Genomic DNA, 15,252 nt, shown 5'->3' on the forward strand with positions numbered 1-15,252 from the left:
TACAGCACAGAAGCTTTCAGCAATATTGCTGCAACGTTACATTATTACGAGTTGTAATATAATATTGCAGAGACGTTTCAGAAACATGCAATATCAATATTGCGCCGAAATGTTCCAGTAATGTTACAGAAATATTATAAAATTACGAAAATATACATACTAAAAAATATGCATCAAGTGTTCCAATGTACGTGCAACTTCATGTAAGAAGACATTTGTGACATTTTTTAATAGTTTTGTGAAATTTAAATATTTAGATCTGTGTGCAATATTTATACCAAAGATTATAATCTTTTTGAGATTTATAATAGAACAGTAAATTAAACAATTTTTTTAATAAAAAATAAAATTATCGTATATGATCATTTAATTTTTTTATTTGAAAAATTGTTAATTTATTATTCTATTATAAATCTTAAAAATTGCAATTAATTGACTATAAATATTAATTAAATTTTAATAAGTAAACTTTAAGAATATATAAAAATATTCAAGAGAAATAAGAAAAAAATTTATTGCAATTGCGTAAATTCGCAATTCTTTATCTGAATTTTGGATGCAAAAAGATTATAAAGTTACACAAATTGCAACAAATTTCTTTTTTATCTCTCTTGTCTTTATATATTCTCAAAATGTATCTTAGAAGCGTTATACATATTTATAGCAACGCATTTCAATGCATCAAATACATTGCACCGTAACATTGCATATAGTCTTACATTGTAATATTTCTCAGGGCAGACATTTCAGCGTTGTCACAAGCTTGGAGTAACATTGCAGAAATATTTCACAACGTCTATGCAATATTACAAAATGTCAATATAAGGTTCCTGCCATGTGTTTGTAATCTTTTGATGCCGTATGGGTTAAAGCTAGTATACTTTTGTGATTTTGAATCGAGAGAAAAGAGTGAGACGGTGCTCAATCGTGAGTTGGTGTCAGCTTGTAAGATATTTATGTCGACCGACGACTTCGTTTCGCGCAATTAAATACAGTGCAGGTTTAGCATCTAGGCGCCAGCTGATCTTGACGAGAGAGAGTGTCAGGTGTCATTAAGCCTGTCGGTAACAAAGGTTCAAACGGATATTATTACACGGGACACAATAAAAAAAAAAATAAAACAAAATATTATCACGATAAGATACAGGTATTCTAACCACGGAATATAATCAATTCGAAAACATGTATGACTAAGGAGCAATTGTGATAATCGAGGCAATTTATTTCGATCTTTTTATGCACATTAATGGGATCTCTTGAAAAATTATCATCCGTGGCAATTGATCAACTTTGTAGATAATCAAATAAATAGAGAAATGTTTCGTAAACCAGTCCATCGCTAATTTGTCAATTAAATAGAAACTATTTCTGATATTCGTCGAGGCGTCGAGTTGCATTAAACCTTCGTTAGGTCGCGGTACGTGACAGCGCGAGTTGAAATATAAAATTTAATTAGCACTGCAAGAATCTCAAGCTAATCACTTTCGGCGAGCGCGAATCAAAGATGGTCGCAGATTGCCTCAGCAAAAAACATGAAAATTATCATAAAAAGCCCACGTTCCTCGAGAAGCAAGCGCGTGTAATTTAGAGCAATTTGGCAATTGCATATAATTGATGACGATGCCTTTTACTTGTCGATGAGACCGCTCGCATCGCGTCCGCATATCCGAGTTAAGTAGGGTTGCTAATCACCGGGTTGCCGAACCTCGAACATCGAGAGCCTGTCTTCTAGCGCCGAAACTGCCGTTCCCTGTATATACTTACGCTTACCCGAATTTACTATATTTAGGCCGAAGCATGGTAGATACACGTACCTGTCCATGGAATGGCAGGGTCCCCGGAGTGAGGCCCTTTGCCCGCCTACTTCCCAGAAAGGACCCTGGTTCTCCATTGTTCTTACTAATTGCCACCCCGCTGTAACCGACGGCGGCATTCACCCCCTTCCCGAATCGTCTCCCTCCAGTCTCTCTCTCTCTCCCTTCCTTTCTCATAATGGTCGAATAGAGCCCAGCTCGATAGTTACGAGTTCCAACGCAAATACCACCTTTCGATATTATGCCTTTGTAAAACGAAAATTAGCCGAAAGCCGGACGAGCAAGATCAGGCGGATCGTCGTTTCACGCTCTTCTCTTCGTCCCTTGTCCCTTGCTCTAAAGGGAAGTTCGTTTATCATGTAGCGAAAATATTTCAGTTCTCTGGACTTGTTTCTCTTTCAAATAAATACATCTCAGAAACAAATAGTTACTTTCGAGATTAACAGTAATCCCTGCGACATTTGTTTACACAAATTAATAAGAACTACACAAAAAGCATTCCTCGGACTTCCGTAAGGATTACGCGTGAACATTTTTAGCTCTTCAGCTACGATGACAATTGACAGTTTATTAGACTAATGCTTCAGGTAATAAAATTCAATTAATTTGATACGCATTAAATTTTAGGCGTCAAATTTTGATCGCTGCCGCAATTTGTTGTTTTTTTTTTCAAATAATTACATTGCGAAAAATTAATATTCTAAAATTGTTATGAAAACGTTTCTCACGAATCGCTGAACGAAACAGAGACCGGTCCTCTTCGGCCTCATCATCAGCGATCTTTCAATCACTCTTTTAGTCTTTCGCCTTTCCACAACGATGAACCGGTTGTTCCTTTTTCCTTTTCGCATAACTCCGCAGATATGGAATTTCTTTTGCTCACAAGTACGAACAGGTGTCTTGTCAAGTCACTGCTGCCGTTTTATCGGAATCACTGACTCAATCTCCGCTTTATTTTTCGATTTATAATCTATTTACAACCCTAATCGTTATTTTAATACTTAAATTTAGTATCCCATAGGATATTTACCATATTTTGTCATGTCCTTTAAAAAAGTTCATAGCTCTTATGATCGAAAAAATGATCGAATAAACACGAAATAAGCATATGGATATATAAAAATTCGACTTTAATTCAGTTACAATCAAGATGTTGAAATCGTTATCATAATTAATGTAAATATGCAATTTTTTTGTTTTTAACCTCGTGAAACAGACATGATTTGTTCTTGCTTTCACGCTAATTATCATTATCGCGGACTACGCTCGGAAGAATGCTAATTAGAAAAGCACGTTTGCTAATGCGTTTGATTCGATACAGAATTTGCAATGTATGTACTTATGCAAGGCGACGTTGCGTAATATTCTCGTAAGTTACATACGAATATACTTGAAGAGTCATTAGCTTCGTTGTACGGACCTGGCAGTCGGTACTGACAGGTACGTTTTAGATCTTACACGTCGTATATGGGCCGCCGCTCTTCTAATTGTACATACGTTGGTGTTCGTTCGGAATTGTGTCAAAAGTCTAGCTGCACTTTTTAAATGTTTCAGTCGAGTATCGAGGTAGAAATCTCCCTTAAATATCGCAAGTTCAATTTAAGATTAAATCGATCTTTATTTTACGAACCACCTTTTCATCGTATTTACATACAATATACACAGAAAAAAAAAAATTGTTATAACTAATCATGATTTGTTGAAACTGTTTGCTGTCGTAACTATAGATTTATAAATTGCAGCAAAACGGTGTATTGCCGCTACTACATAAATAAAGTAGTAAAATGTACATATCTGTCAAGCTCATACAACACAACACATAAAAGTAGCTACGATATGAATACTTTTAGCTATCAGAATTATTCGATATGCTAAAGCATGCATATCATTTTGTTACATCGTGCACAAATACTGTGCTACAACGTTGTGTATCAAGTAGCTAAATCTCCTTTAACTAAATCAAATAGGTATCACAACAAAAATAATACTAGTCAATATTTTATGATTGAAGTTTAGTTATTGCAGAGTTTTTAATTACGGCAACTACTTTTTTTGTGTAGAGTTATAGAATACTTATCGATAGTTCCAGTGAGTCACGAGAAAGGATAATATCTCGCTATCTTATAGCAATGAGCAATGACAAGTATTTACGAAAAACAAAATTTGCAAAAATTGTATTTTGCATAATTATTATGAATTCTTAATAAAGTATTTTTGGAATAAACCCAATTTTCGGGAAAAAGCTCTTAAGATTATATAATTTATTGAAGTATCTTCAACTTGACGAATGGAAATCAAATTGGGACGTTGCACCTCAGATAGCAAATCGTGGAGAAACGGCAATTCCACGTTCATTCCATGACGTGAAGAACAACATAATTGATCAATTTTTAATCAAATATGACCTTAAGAAAAGTAAAACACCATACTAATTCTTAGTTATTTAGCAATAAATGAGATTTAAAATCTGACCCTGATGAAAATGTAAAATCGGAGCGTAAGTCGAATGTAAAGGGAGAGTAATAGAAGTGTTAACAAACCTTCTACGAAGCGTAAATTGAAACAATGCAATGTAAAAGAAGTGTTAACGTTTCTTTTATATGTCATTGTTTCAATTTACGCTTCGTAGAAGGTTTGTTAACGCTTCTATTACTCTCCCTTTACATTCAACTTACGCTCCGATTTTACATTTTCACCAGGGGAATTATCAATGATCAATTATTGACTCTATAAGCGGATATATCTCGAACAATTATTGCTTCAAAACATAAGGTCACTTTTTTCTCAAATATACACCAATTGTTGTACGCGTTAAATTGTCATTTCTAGATTAATTATAAACCTTTTTATTCAAAAGCTGTTTCTTTATATTGATTCAATAGTTGCTCAATTATATAAAATTGTGACCATGCAACTGCGCATGACAATCGTGACGTAATATACACAACACATGTGTATCAAATTACACCAATTAAATGACCAACACTATGCGTAGTGACGCTAGTTTGTGCCGACGAGTTAACATGTCGGAGGACGTTTTTTCCTGATTCTATTTTGCTTATTCGTATCTTAATATAGTGAAACATATATATCCAAATTTTATATACTATAAGTATACAAGTTGTGTACTGCTTACACGTGGAAATATTCGTTGATAATATTCGATCTATGCTCGTTCTGTAAATAGGTGCTTTTTATTTAGTGACACAAGTCAATGCAAGATAACTTAATATCATTTTTGCTTCTCTTTGATTTGTATCGCAATGTGTCGGTGACACAAGTTAATTTCGACTGACTTTGCTTTCAATCAGAGCTGCCAGATTTTGCCGGGTTGCCCGGCACGGTAGGCCGACGCATGCGCTTACGAGTTGAAATACAGTAACGTATCACAAATCTGTAGACTCTTGTGACTACACACTCAGGTGTGCGTGGATAAGTAGAGAGTAGAATGTTCACATAATGATAAAAAATACACATTTTTCTGTAATTAAGAAAAATATTTTATTTGGCAAAAATACTACTGAGATATCCTCTGTACTGAGAGTACTGGGCCCGCCAAAATTAAGCGCCCATAATACACATAACTGTATTTGCCATCCATTACACATGCGCGGCTTGACCCATGGCGGGGGGTCTGGCAGCACTGCTTTCAATAAGAGTTGAGCAGGGTTGCCAATACTCTCCATTTACCGCATTAAAATTATCGACTTGAGTCAACACAAGTCATGTAAATGGAAAGCATCCCTTGAAATGCATTCAGTTCAAGTGTTTCCACGTGACAAGAAATACCAGCATGAAAAAGTGTATGTTTATGTAAAGAGAATAGTACACATAAAATTACATTAATATTTGTAGTGTGAAAAAATTTAAATAAACGTCTTATTAATAAATTTTATAAAAAGCGTATAATTACTTTTTTGCAAAACACCTTAAAATTTTAATTTAATTATAGAAGCATATATATATATATATATTATGTTTCTCCATTTAAATATCCTGTAATACAGAATTGACATTTTAATATTGGATTACATTTTAAGCCATTATAGATTCGAGTTACAATTGATTTTAAGATTTCAGGTTAAAAATATTTAATTTGATTGATGTGGAATTGGGCAATAATTGACAATTTTATATTCAGCTTGTGATTGATCTAAAATTGCTTTATTTTGTGGATATACTTAGACCAATAATTTACCAATATTCTCAATAGCGTTTATCAGTTCTACAGAAATTTTAGAGATATTTTGCTATCTGGGACAATAATCGAAAATAATAAAATATTTGTTATTCACTGATTGTCCTTACGTGTCACTTTCACCGATCGCCGCCGGGGATTTAATATCGAAGGAACGAAAAAAAATGCAAACGCGAGGAGAGGGAAACTCGCCGCTGGACCGAACCGAAACAACCCAAGGAATAATTAATATACCATAGACGTATAACGAACGACTCTGCGATGCAGTCTGTTTGTTTTCGGATGGCTCTTCTTTAGCCTTCAGGCTTGTCGGTCGTATCTCTCTTTGGCTGGGGTCCTCTACCTCCCGCTGCTTCCTTTCTTCCTCCTTTTGTTTTTTTTATTTTAAACGCACACGCATACGGAACTGTCCTCTAAGTCTCTCCCAAAAAAAAATTTTTTTAGAAGGCTACCTTTCTTTATTTCGATTCACCGCTCTACGATACATTTCAAAATGTACGTTTTAAAAAATATGTATATTACATGATACGGCACACACACACGCGCGCGCGCCCGCGCGCGTATATGTAACTGTAGAAAGAATTTTATCAAAGTAATTTATTGTAAAAAACAAAAATTCAACATTTGCAAATTTTTATTTAAAATTGTTTTAAATATGAGAAATCTAGAAGAAAATATTCCGTACTCATCTTAATAAAATAACAAATAGCAAAAAGTGAAAAATGTGTTGTATTACTATCGAAATATTTCTGATTATGTGATGAAATTGAAACAGTTTCATAATTTTTTAAGTGGTCACGTCTAATTATTTAATTTACGATATATAATTGTTGCAACACAATGAAATGTCAAATATTTTTTCTTCTCTCTTATATGTGGTATTTGATCAACAAAATTTACATTGAGAAACAGAAGAGAAGGAAGGTCTATGAGCGCAGAAGGGAGCAGTGCCGCATACTTTTCTCCATATATCCTCTCCACTTTAATCTTTCTTTTGTGACTTGGCTGTTTTAGCGTTTTTTAGTCCCCAATGAGCTGGACCCCCGACAGGCCGCGAACAGAAAGAGAGTCCAGGCTCAACTGGCACTTGCGAGGCTCGCTCACAAAGAGCAAACGAAAGAGAAACAAGAGAGATAGTCGAAGCATCACTGCAGGGTTATTAGTAAGAAACCAACGGAGAAAGACGAGGTCGCGGGAACCCAGCATGATGGTGGACTCGGGGGGTTAGAGTAAACGAAGCCAAGCATGCTTGCAGATAAAGATGGCTTCGTAATAAACGTGCCTCGTGTGTTCTTTTTCTTTCTCCCCTCCCTCTTTTTCGCTTCGTTTGTTTCGTATGATCCTAATTATTAACACACAGTCGAAGAGGCCACCGTCATCGTTGTTGCGTATGTTTATGCTGCATCAAGCGCGTTCAATGCGCGCAAGTCTTCACGGAATAAATAGTGGCAGACTTGTTCAAAATTTCGGCAAAAATATCCTTTTCGCGCACAATTTATATCTGGAGAACCTTAAGAAATTGAACTATTCGGATTGAACAAGTCCTCTTCAAGTTCTCAATTTCTGGAACAAAAAAAATAAAAAAACAAAAAACCAAAATGATTAAATCGCTTTCTTGCGACGAATTCTTAAAGTTTCAATTCAACATTTAATTTTAAAACCGATTTTTTACGATTATAGACGATTGATATTTTTGATTGCAGATTCTTCTAACGTAGGAGAAGTGAGATGCTATTGTAATCAACCGGAATGCGTTCCCCAGGGATACATGTGTCGCGGTAGAGGCTGCTTCACAAAATTACCAAATACACCGCTCTCGAAGGCGGACCAAACTGCTCACAGTGGTTGCTTCGGTGACAGCTTTAAAAGTCGCCGGTGTCCCGTGGAATTTCTCTGCTGCAATCAGGATCTCTGCAATCATGTGGATAATCCCGCGATGAGAAATAGACTCAATAAGACTCTACGAAGTTCAACGAGTGCGTTCCCCTTCTTTTTTCTTTTTATCTCATGCATGCTATTAAGACAACATTTTCAACATTCTATTTGTCACGTTGGTTATCATAATGTGTACTCATTCATCAAACTTATTTCTTTGCAAAACAGTAATCAAATTAAATTTTTTAAAACACAAAACAAATATCTTTTTAAACTTTGAAAGAAACTTTCATTAAATTTATTAAACATTGATTTTTATTTACTTGCTGATAATATCATTATTCGATGTAGTATTCGATGATCAACGAGCGTATTTAGCCCCACTACATCCAAACAGTCAAGCGACTGATGGCTGGTTTCCAACGGCGACAATCATCGTGGCTATCTGTGGTTTTATCGTCCTGCTGATGATCGCCAGTCTAGCTGTCAGATGGCTTCAGCCTATGCCGGTACAAAACGCAAATAAATTCGTGCCACATCGAACATCCAATAACGGACCGCCTTTACTTGGACCACCAAAAGTGCCTCTAGTTTAAGAAATTTTGAAATCATCGGGTAGTTTTCCATTTTGCGAAAAGGTGTTCTAAGTGATAGTTTTAAGTAATAGAGCTGACCGCGCTAAGTTTTGGTATATGACTTGTCAAATGAAATTAAAGAGTTGTGCCATATACATATATTTGCCATAATGAACAAAACAGTGTATATCAATTTTGAGAATGAGATAGTTATACACAGAGATCGGCAAAAAAATAATAATAAATTAATGTTATTTGATTACTTGATTAATCAGTAATCAGAGACAAAAATTATTTGATTATTTGATTAATCGATAATCAAAGACGAAAATTATTTAATTATTTGATTAATCGATAATCAAAGACAAAAATTATTTAATTACTCGATTAATCAGTAATCAAATTTTTGATTACTTGATTAATCAGTAATCAGAGATGAAAATTATTTGATTATTTGATTAACCGATATTCAAAGACGAAAATTATTTGATTATTTTGTTAATCAACAATTAGAGTAAAAAATTTTTGATTACTCGGTTAATCAATAATCAATATTGAAAGTCTTTGATTATTAGATTATATTAGACAAGTAATCAGAATAAGATAATTATTATTATTTGATCAATTAACATTCAGACCTAAAAATTTAACAATTACTTTATCGCTCAGTAATCAGGATCAAATGTGAAATATTGAATGAAATGATATCTTAATGAATGAAATAATATAAACGTAAAGTAGCAATTACACATAGAAAAAAATAATATATTTAAGGAAATGTTCTTCTATTCAATTTACAATATAAATTCTTTGTTTTTTTTTTAAACGGAGAAACAGAAACAAACTTTTTCATTCAAATTCAATATGTTTATTTTAAAAAAACGAAGAATTTATATTGTAAATTGAATAGAACATTTCCTTAAAATTTTTTTTATGTGTAATTTGTGTAATGTGTAATTTTATTAAACAGAGACTTTTTCATTCAAATTCAAAAACGGAGAATTTATATTGTAAATTATATATTGAATAAAAGAACATTTCCTTTAATATATTTTTTTTTTATGTGTAATTGCTACTTTACGCTGATATTATTTCATTCATCAAGATATCATTTCATTCAATATTTCACATTTGATCTTGATTACTGAGCGATAAAGTAATTGCCAAATTTTTAGGTCTGAATGCTAATTGATCAAATAATAATAATTATCTTATTCTGATTACTTGTTAATCTAATAATCAAAGACTTTCAATATTGATTATTGATTAATCGAGTAATCAAAAATTTTCGACTCTGATTATTGATTAATCGAGTAATAAAAAATTTTTTACTCTAATTATTGATTAACAAAATAATCAAATAATTTTCGTCTTTGATTATCGATTAATCAAATAATCAAATAATTTTCATCTCTGATTAATCAAGTAATCAAAAATTTGATCACTGATTAATCGAGTAATCAAATAATTTTTGTCTTTAATTATCAATTAACCAAATAATCAAATAATTTTCGTCTCTGATTACTGATTAATCAAATAATCAAATAATTTTTGTCTTTGATTACTGATTAATCAAGTAATCATTAATTAAAGCTAAAAATGTTACTGAAAATATCAATGATGCCGATCTCTGCTTATACAGACCAGATAAGATTTCTTTTTGACAAAAAGTAAGACTAAAAAATTATTTCGATTTAACTTTGTTTCAATAACGTTAATTTTTTACAATACGAGAAGTATTCATATGAAAAATGGACAGTATACAAATTGACGAGATCAGAGTCATATACCAAGTATAAGTGATTGTCTAAAAAGCTAGCGGGCCGTCGAAGAAGCTCCACTTGGCTGTGAATTCTACGAAGAAAGCAACTATTGTAAATTATATATCATTACGATAATGTATTACTTGTTGCATTTTCTCAAAAGCATCGACGCAACGCGCGTCAATGCAACGCGCGTCAATGCAACGCGCGTCAACGCAACGCGCGCAGCAACGTCACGAGATCAAAAGAGTGAGAATGGATCAAGATTTTTCGTTCCTTTAAACGTGACATTAATGATGACACAAAATATATGATTCATTTTTCTGTATTACTATAGGATTATAAATATAGATATATAGCTGATATAGATGTTTTTTATCTTGAACACTAAATTTAACTTGATATTTTCGAATTACAATGATGTGAGAACATCCTTAAACGATCATTGAACTCTATTTCCTAAAAATATTAGTATAACTTTAATTTACTTGCGCCAATAAAGTAAGGAAAGATTATATTTTGCGAATAATATATAAGAATTATTCTAATAGAAAATAAATTTGTGATTGACATAACTTTTTGTTCAAGTCATCTGTTATGACTTGAGTCACAGCCATTGAACTTGTGAAATTGTACTTTGTCTTTTATACATATTTTTAAGCGTATCTCATACTATATTGTGATAGTTTGATATAATAACTAAATAAATACATATAGGTCTGTCTAGACTTTGTTTTATACATGTAATGTGTAAGAAATGAAAAGAAAAAGTCAAAGTAGAAATGTATGTTAAGTCTCTTTTCATTGTATCTTGTCTGTATTTATTTGTTCCTTTTCATCAATAACATACACATACCCGGTATATAGGAAGGATACGTCATTACTTTATAAAATATGTATTCAGCTTGGCCAGCTCAAAAAACGATTTCGTGCTGTATTGAAATTTCAATCATAAAACGTGTATAATATAAGTGTTTTGGCATCACAGTTTAAAAACCATTTCAATTCCCTTGTATACCATTCAATATGTCTACAAATTTCTCATTCATACTATTCTGGTTATCAAGTTCCTTCATTCACTGCTCGTTCGTCCTCTTTACTTTATCCGAAAGAAAATGCATTGCTTTATAAAAATACTGTTCAGGGTATTATATCGTATCGCTTTCTATTCTCGTATGTTTTCTAATCTTCGGCCAAAAAAGAATTTTTTCTTTTTCTTCAAAGAAATGGTTCTTTATCTTCTCAATTAAATATCGAGCATTACATCTCGTTTATGTATGTACATGCACGTAATGAAAGAATATTGAGATTTAGCTTAATTCTTTTATCAGTTATAACCCATAAGTTGGATTTTTCATAATCAATACAATGTAGAGTGACGAGTTTAAGAAAGTATCTCTCCAAATGATTTGACGTAGGCCTCGTGAAGTTTGTTAATAAAATCCGGATCGCTTTTCAACAAATAACTGAACGCTTGTAAAAGCTGATTCCTCGTTAATGGTTCTAACGGTCTGTTTAAGGACTCAGGTGGGCTGGGAGCGGCAAACATTACAGGTGGTATTAATGCCGGTGCCGATCCTCTTCCCGACAACGTAGGCGGGATAATATCGTCCGATGACTAAAATCAAACAGAAAGAACAAGAATTTTTTAATATATAACAAACAATTTTGCTTAACATTTTGCTGTGTCATGGATTTTCTAATCGACTCCTTGATATATCCAATATGGCAGTCAAAGTGTATTAAGGGGTCATATTTAATTGTAAAAAAAAAATTGATTTTTGGATCTTTGCAATTTTTCAAAGTACATAATATTGAAAATATTCAAAATTTCACACAAATGAGAGTAAAATTAACAAAATTATAACATTTAAGATGCACATGCGAAAAGAAGCATAACAGATAACTGCATATTTCTGCAATGTGTCATTGACAATCACAAATTAAAGTTTTGGAGATAACTACAAACTTTAAATGCGTTTTTCTCAAAATCAAATTTTTTTTAAAAGCACGTCTGTGATATCTCGAGTGTCTCAAGAACCACTACACTGGTTGATTAAAAATTTTACATACTATTAATTAGTCCTTGAACAAAAAAAATTTTAACAAAAAATTTTTAATAAACGAGAAATGTGCACATCAAAAAATGTTTTATTGTTAAACTCATTATTTTATAAAAAAGAAATATTTTAAAATTTTTTTATTCAAGCACAAGGGAATAATATATACTAATAGAATATGTTTTAATTTTCAATTTTAGGTAAGATTGTTCTAAGTTATTACAGATACCATCTAGCATTAAAAAAATTTTTCAAACAGTGGTTAGTTTTACTATTTTTCAATATTTTTATATGAAAAAATTAGAACAAGATCACTAATAATCACTAATAATTGATGTCAAATAAAAACAAAAGTGTACACAAAAGTCCAATACTTTTTTTAATTCCCAAAAGTCAGTTTTTTCCCCTAACTAGATACAACCCCTATATAATAGAAATGTGAGAAATAAACTTATTTGAATTTCCTTACTGTGCTTCCAGAAGCAAGAGCAAGTAATGGTGCAAGTGGATTAGCATTGTTGGTATTGGTAATGCTTGAAGTTTGATGATTCCTTAAGGTAGAAGATGTTACATTGGTTGGTGATTGTATCCTTAGAAATCCAGTTGATCCATTTGAATCATTGTTGATCACGTTCTGAGTAATAGGTAGTGGCACATCCTGAGAAATTGGCGCTGTCGTAGATATTATCAATTCTTGTTGCAGAGTCGCTTTGTTTCGTCTTTTAGACTTGTTCGTGGATGGAATTGTTACCGGTTGGGCCTGATGCGATGGTTGCGGTGTTACAGATCTCTGCTGTTTCTCAATATGTTCTAAAGTGTGCGCTGCTGGATGTGACATTAAACGTGCAAGTAAAGGTTTACTTTCGACCACAACCGTACTTCCTGGAGTAGGTTGGTCGCCTGCTTTGAAATGTCCAGTATTTACCTGATTGACACAAAATGACATAAGGCTATGTTACACGATTATTCATCGTGATTATTCATGCTAAGATTGCTGCAATACAATTTAGCATGAAAAATCATATCGTGTGCCATAGATTATCTCTAAAAAGAAGAGACATAATATAACAAGTCAAATAAAAGAGATAATATGTAAAGTGCGGATAGAATGAGGCTAACCTTAGCTTTAGCAAAAAAATCCATTACACTTTGCGAAGTGACATCAGGACCTAAGGGAGCAGTCAAAGGTCCAGAAATATTGTCGGTCATGGGTGTAACCAATGGAGATTTTGATCCTGTAACTATATTATGGCTATTCCCTCCACCACCGCTACCTCTGCTTGTATTAAAGTCCTCTTGTGCTTTACTGAGCATACTGAATATATCTACATTGTTTATGTTAAGTCCCGAAGTTTTTTTAGCCTTAAGTAGCGGTTTATTACTGATTCTACGATTCTCTTCACACTCCTTGAGAAGTTTATTCAACATATTTGCAATCCGTACACACTCTTCTTTTTCATAAAACCAAATGCCATAAATGTTACATCTGGAATTTCTATATAACAGAAATGGTTCCTGCAGTTGTAAATCTAAACCTGGAGCAACTGGTTCTACTAGATTGTTTGTATTTAATCTGCAACAAATATTTTATGATTTTATGATTTAGTAATATGGATTAATAGATACAGTTTTAAATTTAGATTACAATAATTTACGAATCTCTCAAGTAAATCACTGGCGATGTAAAATAATGCATTTTATACTTTTCTAGATAGTAGGTATATTTGTATACATCTCGATATATACCTGTTCATTATGAGAATACTGTTATATGGCTCGCCGTTTCTCGAGTATAAGAACAGAGCGCCCTCGATGTCGGTTTTTTCCCATTCATTTTCGTCTGCGTTAAATGTATATAGAGCGACGTGAGTTGCCGTCTCCAAAATATCCTTTACATACGGATCAACTCGTTTTAAAGCGGCCACATTCATTCTCAGCTCAGTTCGATCCGTCATGTTCATGAAGACGATTGAAATGGCAAAACGTCAAATTTGACAATTACAAACAGCTTAATATCAGCGTGATGCTTTCTCTCTTTTTCCTCCACCGGTTGATTGTTAAACAACGGAAGAAAGTCGTATTTTCAAATAACTCAAGCAGCTGCTCTTACAATAAAACGCCATACTACTCTCGTTGACGCGCGAACAATTCTACCAAGCGACCAACCATAGACATAGGCACAGTATACTGACCATGATGGAAGGATATAGGTGTGCTCATACGCATATGCTTTTTAACAGCCAATGAAAAGTTGCTTCCAGATACCGCCATCTTGCCGCGGTATTTTCAATTTGTTATATCATAATAGTACCTCAATATCATCCAGACCAGAGTATTCAAACTCCAATTCTCAATAATTCGGAAAAAGGCCTTATTCTAAATAATTACAAATTATTAGAGATGAAAATAATTGAAGGTGATAGTTGGGATAAAAATAAAGAGACTAACTTTTTCATAATAGGGCCTAAACACAATGCCAGACAACAGGCAATAGGAACAGAAATAATGAAAGAGAGAAAGGATCTCTTCTCTCTTTTTCTCTTTCTTTAAAATGGCCGTATCTGGAATCTGCGCAGAACCGTACCAAAATTCGTCTTGAGTATGAGCACACCTTGGCTGCGTTCGAAAATAGCTTTAGCTGGTGTTGGAAAAAAAGGTTAAGCTGGTAGTATTAAGAATTCCCAACGCTATGTTCGTTTTCTCCCAGAAGAGTAGTTGGAGATCGATCGAATAGGTGCATTTAGTGCAAATGACAACAAAATATCTTAACAAGTGATAACATACGCACGTGTTTTATATAATTAACTTATACCTACGATTGTTGGAATTTAGCAAATTCAAGGTAATCCTTTTCCTTTGTTTAATAACACTTAAATGTAAAATAGAGTAAATGTAAAATAACATTATTAATAAATAAAAAGCAAGAAATAAGAGGAACATTAAAATTCTCTTAATATCTTTTATTGT

At 32.9% G+C, this 15,252-nt stretch overlaps 2 protein-coding genes and 1 long non-coding RNA gene across 5 annotated transcripts in view; 1 reads left to right on the plus strand and 2 right to left on the minus strand.

Moving 5' to 3' along the window:
• Window positions 1-8,700, plus strand: part of LOC105839071 (BMP and activin membrane-bound inhibitor homolog) — a 121,666-nt gene extending 112,966 nt beyond the window's left edge. The window contains exons 2-3 of the mRNA XM_036283585.1: window positions 7,716-7,988; window positions 8,239-8,700. Of these exons, the coding sequence (XP_036139478.1) occupies window positions 7,716-7,988; window positions 8,239-8,483 (518 nt within the window). The 3' untranslated portion in view covers window positions 8,484-8,700. The remainder of the gene's footprint in view (window positions 1-7,715; window positions 7,989-8,238) is intronic.
• Window positions 5,291-8,350, minus strand: LOC118644631. Of its 2 annotated transcripts, none has more exons than XR_004962402.1 (3): window positions 8,211-8,350; window positions 7,815-7,923; window positions 5,291-7,575 (listed from the first exon to the last, which is right to left on the minus strand). It is a non-coding gene; the product is annotated as an uncharacterized LOC118644631 (long non-coding RNA). The 2 variants fall into 2 exon arrangements; XR_004962401.1 differs by having other exon boundaries at window positions 7,685-7,923.
• Window positions 8,701-11,013: 2,313 nt separating the features above from the next.
• On the minus strand, window positions 11,014-14,462 carry LOC105839072 (mRNA-decapping enzyme 1A). Of its 2 annotated transcripts, XM_028191057.2 has the most exons (5): window positions 14,032-14,462; window positions 13,405-13,858; window positions 13,037-13,210; window positions 12,755-12,943; window positions 11,014-11,843 (listed from the first exon to the last, which is right to left on the minus strand). In XM_028191057.2, exons 1-5 carry the CDS (start codon window positions 14,244-14,246, stop codon window positions 11,610-11,612), a joined length of 1,266 nt encoding a protein of 421 aa, XP_028046858.1. In that variant the 5' UTR covers window positions 14,247-14,462; the 3' UTR covers window positions 11,014-11,609. The 2 variants fall into 2 exon arrangements, with proteins under 2 accessions (XP_028046858.1, XP_012540552.1); XM_012685098.3 differs by having other exon boundaries at window positions 12,755-13,210; window positions 14,032-14,461.
• Between the last annotated feature and the right edge of the window lie 790 nt (window positions 14,463-15,252).

Source organism: Monomorium pharaonis, chromosome 2 (assembly GCF_013373865.1).
Source record: "Monomorium pharaonis isolate MP-MQ-018 chromosome 2, ASM1337386v2, whole genome shotgun sequence".
Taxonomy (NCBI): Eukaryota; Metazoa; Arthropoda; class Insecta; order Hymenoptera; family Formicidae; genus Monomorium; species Monomorium pharaonis.